We start from the raw sequence: 10,824 nt of genomic DNA, 5'->3' as shown, positions 1-10,824 counted from the left end.
CGGGGCTGAATGTCTGACATCCTTATGAGCACGGAAAAGGAACCAGCCCTCCCTCTCCCAAGAAACTGCAGAGAAATTAGAATCATTCCAAGAACTGTTCATTCTTGCATTTTGTAGGTATATATTTAGAGCCTTCTCTATAAGCAAGAGCCAATCCCTAAAGGAACAGCAAGCCATACAAACCATATGTGTTCATGGGTGGATGGTGCAGAGGGGGTGGGGTTAACCTCATGAGGGGTGTGGCATCTTATAGGAGCAGGTGCTTAAGCTGGGCATTGAAGGAATGGGGGTGTGATCGCCAGGTGGAAGGGCATTCTAGGGGAACAGCATGTATAGACACTTGGGGTGCGAAACCGTGTGAACAAGCAGGGCTTGTTTAGGGAGCAGCAGGCAGCTGGGTGTGGCTTTATCTGTCACGTCCACCTTCTGTGCCCAGTGATGGGCCATTTCTACTGATCAAGCCCATCACCCTTTGAGGTGATTTATAGAGGAAGAAGCTGATGCTCGGAGAGGCTAGGTGACTTGGCTCCAGTCCCACAGCCAGTGGCAGAGCTCAGGTTCAAAGTCAGGTTCATCAGATTCCCAAGTCTGTGCTCCTAAGCATCACACCGAACTGCCCTGTGACATGATGCAGGAACTGAGGAGCCAGGAACGGCCATTTGGACTTGATGGTAGAGGGCACAGTGCCCTGATCACCTGCCATTTGCACCCTACCTTCAAGAGAACTGTCATGTCCTCAGATTTTCATTTTTTAAAAATGGATTCCAGAGAGAGAAAGAAAGAGAGAAAGAGAGAGAGAGAGAGAGACAGAGAGAGAGAGAGAGAGACTTGATATTGCACTTATTTATGCATTCATTGGTTGATTCTTTGTGTGTCCTGAATGAGAATCAAACCCACAACCTTGGCATATTAGGATGATGCTCTAACCAACTGAGTTACCCAGTCAGGGCCAGACTTCCATTTTCTTAATGCTTGTCTTTCAATAATTCACTTTTTTAAAAGTTAAATTTAAGTAAAGTTTTCTTGACGTATAACATATGTAGGAAGAAGCACACAAATAAATTGATTTTCACTCACATAACAAAAGTAACTTTTCACCCAGATCAAAACGTAATATTGTGAGCCCCCTCAGCAGCTGACCTTGCGCCTCCGCCCAGGTACAGCCGCACAGGTAACCAGTCTGAGCTGTCCTGTGGTAGGCTAGGAATGTGGTTTAGACCCCCTGACCTTCCATATTGCTGGTCATGCAGTTCTGACCCTCCCCTGACCATTCCTCCCTGGCATTCACTGGTCATAGGGTAGACTACCTTAGAGGAGAAACATGGGGCAGAAGAGTGGCCTCATACCACTCCCAGGCGGGCCCTTGCAGGTCCATTCCCTTAAGCATTTAACCCCTAGGGATAACATCTAGGTCTCAGTTATGTTTCAGCTCCAGGCTCAGAAAAGCAGCAAAACCAGACAAGTGATGCCACAGCTGACATCAGGGCCGACTGCATTGACTAATGACCCCCTGCGCTGGTGCCGGCCAACCAGTGGAGGCCATGACCTTAAAAGGACACACCTGGAACGCTGATGAATCTTCTATTGAGGTCCTCCCCTGGGACCTCCCGACAACCCCCACCCTTCAAAGGACTGAGGACGCAGGCCCTCCCTCCTCCCTCCCCCCTCCCTGAGCCCGAGCTCCTTTCCACTCCCTCTCGCCTACCCCCAGGTGCATTACCTTTACCTTTCTCTCTCCTACGTTCCAAGGGCCCTGCTTTGGCCTCTGTAACTTGTTTCCTGAGCCCATTTCTTTCATAGCTTCACTTCTCCTACCTCTGTGACTTTTTAAATAAACTGTCCCTTAGGTTTGAGTCTTGGCTCTGAATTCTTTCTTAGCCAGAACGCAAGTACCGAGGCTGCAGGAGGTCAGGCCTGACTCCACAGGTCTAACACCTGGTGGTGCCCTTTTCGCTGCCGCCAACAGTAACAGCCTAGATTAGTTTTGTTTGCTTTTGAACTTCACATAAATGCAACCAGAAAGACGGTTCCTTTTTTTGTGTCTGGCTCAACACTTGTAGAGTTTAATTTATTCATTCTCACTTTGATACAGCATTCCATTCTGTGACTAGACCCGAATGTATTTATCCATTCTACTGCTGTGATAGAGACTGTTTTAGATTTTTGGCTATCATGAAGAAAGCTGCTATGACCATTCTTATGCATGACTCTGGGTGAATCCATGTATGCATTTCTGTTAGAAGTACACCCAGGAGTTGAATTCCTGGGTCAGAGGGTAGGATGGGTATGCTCGGCTCAGTAGATATGGCCAGTTTCCCCAAGTAGCTGTTATAAATTACATCCTCACTGCCAGTGAGTCAGAGCTTCAATTACTCCACATCCTTGTGAACATTTGATACTGGAAGTCTTTTTCATTTTAGTCCTGGTGGGTGGGTGTACAAGGATATCAAGTTGTGGTTTTAATTCACATTTCTCTGATGACTAATGTAGCTGAGCACTTTTCATCTGTTTACTGCCACCTATACATCCTCTTTTTATGAAGTGTTTAAGTCTTCTGCTCATTTTTTTTTTTATTTTAAAATTTCTATTGGTTACTCTTATTGATAAGTAAGAGTTCTTTATATATTCTGGATGTTAGTTCTTTGATGGATATGTGATTTGCAATATCTTTTCCTAAATAAATTTTATGGACTATTGTTATTATAAATAAGAAAACAATATCACATACCATAGAGAGTAGGTAACTGTGAAATAAATACAAGACAGTGTTATTACGTTCTAGCTAAATACCTTGTGGCTGGCAACGTGGCTAGAATCCTGATTCCTGTTAAGAGATTAGCAAGTGAAAAATAGGTGTGAAGGACAGTCTAGCACCACATGGAGACTTTCTCCTTGATGTCTTCTAAAGGCTGGAAAGAATCAGAAAAGAAATAACTTCCTTATTATTCAGCTTCCTGTTCATTGTCTCAGACACCCTCTAACCCTTTATCCTTAACCTTCTATAATTATGTCCTCTGCCACCCACTGTGTGAGGTCTACACTTGGGAAAACACAGCTGTAAGGGACATGGATGTAATGAGGGTTTGAACTAGGGGCTGACATAATGAGATTGATGTTTTAGAAAAACCACTCAGTAGGCAATGTGGGTAAAAGCAAAAACAGAGGCGAGGGACCCAAGTTAGAAGCCGCTGGACAGGTCCAGGTGCTGTCAAGGGTCTAAATTAGGGGTGTGCCAGGGACTGGGGTGAGTGTGGGAGCTGGAAAGATAGGAGGTAGAATCTGGGCAACGACGTGGCTGAGTGATTGTGGTGAGAGAGTAAAAGATGATGTCTGGGGTGACTGTGGGATTTCTAAATTGGAGGACTGAGAGGAGAGAGGAAGCAAAGACTGGAGAAGCAAATTGCAAGGAGGGAGGAGATAATGAAATTAACCTGGGATGTGTTGAATAAGAACAGTTCACAGGACCTCAGAGGGACAGTCTCCATTCATTCATTTCATAAACATTTACCGAGCCTGTACGGGTGCCAGGGGTGCAGCAGTGGGTCATACAGATAACATTTCTGCTCTAATGGAGCTTATCGTTCCTGGAAAAGATAAATAGTTGGAAAGACACATAAGGACAAGGACGGTATGCTCGGGACTCAGGACCCAGGGCTCTGGGCTGTGAGGTGGAGAGGGGGCCCTTTAGAGCAAGGGCAACAGTTAAAGCTGTCAGAGCCTGGCAGGGGGGAGGGTGGAATACCAGTGTTTAGAGGTGGGGGAGGGGCAAAGAGACCCACCCAGGCGTCATCAGAGGGGATGGAGAACAGAAACAGTCACAGGAAGAGGATTTCAAAGATCTGTCACCTGCTGCATTCATTCATTCATTCATTCATTCATCCAAGTTGGGGAACCAGAGAGGAATGAGAAGCCTCTGGCAAGGCAGACTGTAAACTACAAATTGTCAGGCAAGGCCACACGAAACACATTCCCTTAAGGAAGTGCAGACATCAGGTGGGAGCACGGAGGATGGGAACGCACGCCTTTTAGCCCGCTCTGTGCTGGGCACAGGGGAAGGAGTGGACATGGAGCTAGAGAAGAGGCGCAAGGACAGAGAGGGAAGGGCTTGAGCCAGGGTGTGGAGGTGGGCAGCTGCAGGGCACGTTCTGGTAGCGGGGCACCCGCAAGCACCTGGGGACCAGGAGCCTGGGCCGGCAGAGTGAAGACCATGCCTAGAGAGGGGGCTGAATTCGGAAGGCGATGGGGCAGCGCGGGTTTGGAGGAGAGTGCCTGCCCCCTTGGCGGCCTCGTTCCACCGCGTGGGCCCTCGGAACACCGCCGCAGAGCTTCTCTTCTGGCCCGAAGGTGGGCAGGTGCCCGGGACCAGTAGGGGCCCACTCTGCTCGCTTCCCAAATGCCAGCTCCACACAGCCCAGTGTCAGCGGTCGGCGCATGCAGGAGGGTGCGGTGGTGCAGGGAGGCAAGTGAGAGAGGGCTATACAGCATCGACAGGCGGGTTGGCAAGCTCCAGGGTCTTGGGAGCTTTCTCTTAGGAGATGTGGGCAAGGACCTGAGGGCAATGATCAGGGATGAGGGAGGATGGACGGGGCCGAGGTGCCAAGGCCCAGGCTGGCAGCCTGAGCTCAGAGACACCCTCTGAGCGTGAGCCCTGGGCTGGTGGGTGGGGTGTGGGTTGGGGGGGGGGGGTGGTGGAGGAGCTGGAGCACTCTCCCTCCGCACCTCGCCAGCCCACCTCCTCCCGGTCCTGGCCTCACCTTGCCTCCTCCTCCACTACACGTCGTCAGCCTCCTCCCCCAGCCTTAGAGCTCAGGGCTGCACTGAAACTTGGGGGCTGGGCTCCGGAGGGGTACAAGACTCCGGGGTTCTCTTGATTCATGCGCACAGCAGGCCTAAAGCTGCTCCCCGGAACCCTCTCTGTGGTTCACTGTTGAGAGTCAGCTCTTGGACAAAAGACCTCTGGCGCCCTCTACTGGCGGCTCTGCGTCAACAATCCAATCGCCTGACCCTGAGGGCCTGAACACATCTGGGGCCACTTGCAGCGGGAGGGAGGTAGTGCAGAGGCCAGCCAGGATGGAGGTCTGGCTTGTGATATTTACCTGGATTCCTAGCTGGTCTCCCTCCTTCCTCCCTCCATACACAGCTGGGAGAGTCTCTTTAAAAGAATATCTGTGGACGCCGGGCCTGCGTGGCTCATTGACTGAGCTTCGACCTATGAACCAGGAGGTCACCTAGGTCACCGTTTGATTCTGGTCAGGGCACATGACCAGGTTGCTGACTTGATCCCCGGTAGGAGGCATGCTGGAGGCGGCCAATCAATGATTCTGATCATTGCTGTTTCTATCTGTCTCTCCCTCTTCTTTCCTCTCCGAAGTCAATAAAATTAAAAAAAAAAAAAGCATATCTGTGGAATACTGCTTAGCAATAGCAAGTAATGAACTATTGATAGCCACAATGACTTGAATGGATCTTAAGGGCATTATGCTGAGTGCAGAAAGCCACTCTCAAAAGGTACATATTTTATGATGCCATCTATGTAACGTTCTTGAAATGACACAATTATAGAGATGGAGAGCAGACAAGGTTGCCAGGCACTAGGGAAGGGGAAAGAGGGTGTGGCTATAAAGGGGCAGCATAAGAAATTTCTTTTAAGGCGATAGAACAGTTCTCTATCTTGATTGTGCTGGTGGTTATATAAATCTATGCATGTGATAAAATGTCAAGGAATTAAACACAAAGACACACAAAAGAGTGAGTGCATCCAAAAAATGGTGACATCAAGTAGTGTCTGGAGCCTAGTTATTGTATAGTGCCATCACTTTCCTGGTTTTCATAATGCACTGCAGTTTTGTAAGCTGTCACCACTGGGGGAGGCTAGGTGATGGGTACACGGACATCTCTGTACTACTTATGTGACGACTTCTTTTTAAAAATTTTTATTGAATTTATTGGGGGTAACATTGGTTAATAAAATTATACAGGTTTCAGGTGTACAATCATCATTGTATTGTGTGTTCACCACCCAAAGTCAAGTCTCCTTCCATCACTATGTATCCTCCCTTCACCCTCATCTACCTCATCCCAACCCCTTTTTCCTCGGGTAATCACCATACTGTTGTCTGTGTCTATGAGGTGGTTGTTGTTTTTGCTTAATTCCTTCACCTTTTTCACCCAGCCCCCGACCCCCACTCTTCTAACAGCTGTCAGTCTCTTCTCTGTATCTATGAGTCTGTTTTTATTTTGTTTGTTAGTTTATTTTGTTCATTAGATTCCACATATAAGTGAAATCATATGGTATTTGTCTTTCTCTGGCTTCTTTCACTTAGCACCGTGGTCTGCAAACTGCGGCTTGCGAGCCACATGCAGCTCTTTGGCCCCTTGAGTGTGGCTCTTCCACAAAATACCACGGCCTGGACGAGTCTATTTTGAAGAAGTGGTGTTAGAAGAAGTTTAAGTTTAAAAAATTTGGCTCTCAAAAGAAATTTCAATCGTTGTACTGTTGATATTTGGCTCTGTTGACTAATGAGTTTGCCGACCACTGATTAGCATAATACTTTCCAGGTCCTCCATGCTGTTGTAAAAGTAAGATTTTTCTTTTTTACAGCTGAGTAGTATTCCATTGTATAAATGAACCACAGCTTTTTTTTTTTTTTTTAACCCAATTATCTACTGATGGGCACTTGGGCTGCTTCCAAATCTTGGCGATTGTCAATAATGCTGCAGTGAACATATGGACACATATAGTCTTTCGAATCAGTGTTTCGGGTTTCTTTATATATATTTCCAGAAGTGGAATCTTTGGGTCACAAGGCAGTTCCATTTTTAATTTTTTGAGGAAACTCCATACTGTTTTCCACAGTGGCTGCACCAGTCTGCGTTCCCACCAACAGTGCACGAGGGTTCCCTTTTCTCCACATCCTCACCAACACTTGTTTGTTGATTTATTGAGGATAGCCATTCTGACAGGTGTGATATTTCACTGTGGTTTTAATTTTCATTTCTCTGATAATTAGTGATGAACATCTTTTCATATGTCTATTGGCCATCTGTATGTCCTCTTTGGAGAAGAGTCTGTTCAAGTCCTTGGCCCACTTTTTAATTGGATTGTGTGTTTTTTGGTGTTGAGTTGTATAAGTACTTTATAAATTTTGGATATTAACCTTTTATCAGAGTATCATTGGTAAATATGCTCTCCCACTCAGTGGGTGTTCTTCTCATTTTGTTGATCGTGGGGAGCCGGCACGGCCATGGCATACTCAGCCCCAGGGCGCCTTATGTGCCGCGCCAGCTCAGCCAGGTTCAGTGAACCCGGGTGGGGGCGGTGAAGGATTAGGAAAGACAGACAAGAGAAGGAAAGCTGGGACTCGGTGGGACGCTGCTTCCCTGATAGGAACCCAGCAGCGCCACGGACTACAAGCCGTGTCTTTATTTCATAGCCGATGCCACGAGGCAAAGGAAGGGTGTGGTCAATGTGTTTACAACATTCTCCTGGGTTTCGATCTACTCAATTACATGCACCTGATCCAGCTTTGTTTACTTGCAGCCTATATCACTTAGGCACGTGGGGCCATGTGTTGGGACCATAGGTTCAAGCTTACAACTACAGCTGTTGGCTATAATTGTGCGGGGAGGGCTCTGCCCTCCAAGCTGGGACTTGCACGTGGCCACGAGAGGACTGTGCCCTCTCATCGGTCCAAGGCTTGAACCTGTCCAAACTCTGTAGCCGCGCCCCACAGTTGATGGCTTCCTTTGCTGTGTAAAAACTTTTTAGTTGGATGTAGTACCATTTGTTTATTTTTTTTTCTTTTATTTCCCTTGCCCGAGATATATCAGGAAAAAATATTGCTTCGAGAAATGTCCAAGATTTTACTGCCTATGTTTTCGTCTAAGATTATTATGGTTTCAAGTCTAACATTTATGTTTTTAATCCATTTCGAGTTTATTCTTGTGTATGGTGAAAGAAGGTGGTCTTGTGATTGAAAAAAACATAATATACAAACCAGGTAGTAATTATAAAATAAACCGTACTAACAAACTCATAGGAATTCAGGTAGTAAAAGAGGCTTTATGAAGGTTCCTGCACCAGGTTGTGGGCCATGTATATTGCACACGTCTCCTTTTATCATCGTAAGAAGCCTCTGAGGTGTGAATGTCCTACACTGAGCTGACACTTCCTAAGACATCCCTGCCCAGGGATCCTCTTGCCTGTTGTCCTTATTGGGGTACACAAGGCCTTACACACTCTGCCCCTGCCAGCCTCCCCCGCACCCCCGCCTACGGGATCTCCCGGCTGATAATGATGGTTTTAGATTTTGTTCTCCCCACAAGCCTTCCTGCCTCAGAGCCTCTGCCTATGTTGTTCCCTCTGACTATATACTCTTCCCTTAATTCCTCGGCCTTCTTTAGCGTTTGACTCCAATGTGGCTTCTGCAGAGGCATCTCAGGTCCCCGGGAGACAGCCACACGCCAGTGACACAGCTGCGGAGGACCCTGAGCCTTTCCCTGGCCTTCCTATAAATGTACTTACCCAAGTAATCGGGTGTTTAATATGTCACGTTCCAAACCTTACACCTGGATGAGGGGGTCCCTGCCCCGCCCTGGATCCTTCTATTCTGGACCTTCTCTGTGCTTCTCCACACAGGATGAGGAATCTGTGGGGCTCTCTCAGAGCCTAGGCCCTTTCCTTTAGGACCACACTCCTGACACACGGGACCCCAAAATCCCCTGCCCCAAAGGCCCCAGGCCCATTCCCTCAAGGGTGGACCATGTGGAGTGGCCATGGGGAAGCAGGTTGCAGGGGGTATGGCCGTTTGCGCTCATGGACTGGAGTGTCCACATACGTGCACATGACCTTCTCCTTGGGGCAGGATGGGTCTTTGGGTGGGAAGATACAGGGGGCAGGCTGAGAGCAAGTTTACATCAGAACCTGGCCTTCCAGGTCAGTATGAAAGTACATTTGCCGAAGTCGGAGAACAAAACACATTTTATTGAACAGTTGTTAGCTTGATTTGTAAGTTTACAGTATTTCGACGGATGTGGCCTCCATTTGTACTCTTGCCCGAGCCCCGCTGGCATTAGGGGTGGGCTTGGGGCAGCCTCACCCACCGGACCATAAGCTCCACCAGGGAGGCAACGTGCAGCACCCCTGCTCCAGAGCACAGTGTCTGGCACAGAAGAGCAGGTAATAAATATTGGCTGTGAGGAACAAACAGGATAATCCAAGTAAAATGCTTGGCATGGTGCAAATGTCAATAAATATTAGCTATTATTGCTTGTTGAATAAGTGAGCGGGCGGGTGGGGCAGGGAGGTAAGACCCATAAACGGATGCGGTTTGTGTATGAGGGAAGGGGGCTGCTGGCCCCAGGGTCCACACTTCCTTTGTGGAGGTTACACTCTCCTTCCCTCCGTCCTGCAGGCCTCTCCCAGCTGTGTGGCAAGGCAGCCACCAGGGAGGCGTACTTGTCAGCCAGGTGCTGAGAGGGACTGGGGGCTCTTGCTAGTGCCACTTGCCCTCCCCCCAGGGAAGAACAGCTGGGCAGGTTCCCTCTTGACCTTCAGGTACCTCCCTAGGCCCAGACAGAACCCACCCAGCTTCGTTTTTCCCATAAGTCCATGCTGTGGTTAGGGGGTAGCTGAAAGGATTGGTTTTACCCCACCACGAGGCTGTGCTTTGGTATAAGGGGAGCTTGAGCTGGGGAGTCAGATCACCCACTGGACCCTGAACCAAGTCACTTTGCCTCTGCAAGCCTCCGTTTTCTCATCTGCAAAGCGGGATTGTGTGTGGAAACGGTGCCATGTCAGGTGGCAGGTGCCAGACACACATTTACCCAATGGGAAGACCCCTTGCACAGAACCTAAGCGGGTCAAGGAGGGCAGAATCCCGGATCCGCAGACAAGAAAGCAGGTGAACACTGTCACCACCAGCCAGCGGGAGGGCTGGGCAGAAGTTCCTTCCTGCCGCCGGAGGGAAGCAGGTCCAGCTGCCCACGCTGGAGGCCCGGGTCAGTCCCGTTTCGGCAGCAGGGAAGTTGCTTCATGATGGGCACGGTGCCAGCCCACAGGGTCTCTGTTAAGGCCTCAAGCCTGAAGCAGCCAGGAAGCCCCTCACCCAAATCACTCCTGGCAACAAGGGCCTTGGGCCATCCCAGAAAGCGACCCTCACCGCTCCCGCCCCCCCACTACATTCTCGTGTGCGCGCCCGCGCACACACAGCAGGTGGCGCTGGAATCAAGAACAGAACCCCATTAACCCCAAAACAGGACAGGGGAGGGGAAAAATCACATTTTTGTGAGTTACCCACCAAGGGTCATCAGACCCTCAGCACCGAGGGGTGCCGAATTCCCAGCAGCCTGTGGACCGGGGGAAGTGGAGGGTGTCAGAAATCGAGTCTAGCCACGTGGCGGGGCAAACGTGGCCAGCTCCAGTGCCAGGTCCCAGTGGCGGCAGCGGGGTCAGTGCGGCGGGAAGATGTCTGAGCACTGCTGCAGGATCAGCTCCACAACCTGGTTCTGGAACACCATGGTCATGGGCATGCTGGCCTCCTCCGTCTCCGGCCGCAGCAGCGTGGGCCCGAACACGATGGCCACGCTCTGCACAGACATGCGGTTCTGTTCGCCGTACTCAATCACCCTGCAGCAGGGATGGGGGGGAGGGGGATCAGGGCCCAGAGATGGCAGAGTGTGGGGGGGTCCCCATTCCCATGGCCGGCCGCCCACTCACCGGCACAGATGCTGGAAGAGCAGCCGCATGGTGTCGTGGTTGGGGGCGGGCAGCGTGTGCACCAGGCTGCGCACAAGGCGGCTGCGCTGGGCCTGGTCCTGCAGCTC

The 10,824-nt window shown here is 49.7% G+C and overlaps 1 protein-coding gene across 5 annotated transcripts in view; it reads right to left on the bottom strand.

Moving 5' to 3' along the window:
- Positions 1 to 8,962: 8,962 nt before the first annotated feature.
- ARHGAP27 (Rho GTPase activating protein 27) overlaps positions 8,963 to 10,824 on the bottom strand; it is a 32,739-nt gene continuing 30,877 nt past the window's right edge. For all 5 annotated transcript variants that reach the window (XM_079797336.1, XM_079797335.1, XM_079797337.1 and 2 more), the window contains 2 exons: positions 10,718 to 10,823; positions 8,963 to 10,627 (listed from right to left, as the gene is read on the bottom strand). In XM_079797336.1, coding sequence (XP_079653462.1) covers positions 10,450 to 10,627; positions 10,718 to 10,823 — 284 coding nt within the window. In that variant the 3' untranslated portion in view covers positions 8,963 to 10,449. The remainder of the gene's footprint in view (positions 10,628 to 10,717; position 10,824) is intronic.

This window comes from Cnephaeus nilssonii (genome assembly GCF_951640355.1).
Source record: "Cnephaeus nilssonii genome assembly, chromosome: 19".
Taxonomy (NCBI): domain Eukaryota; kingdom Metazoa; phylum Chordata; class Mammalia; order Chiroptera; family Vespertilionidae; genus Cnephaeus; species Cnephaeus nilssonii.
Note: the sequence above shows the minus strand (reverse complement) of the source record. Positions and strands in the feature narration are given on the sequence as shown.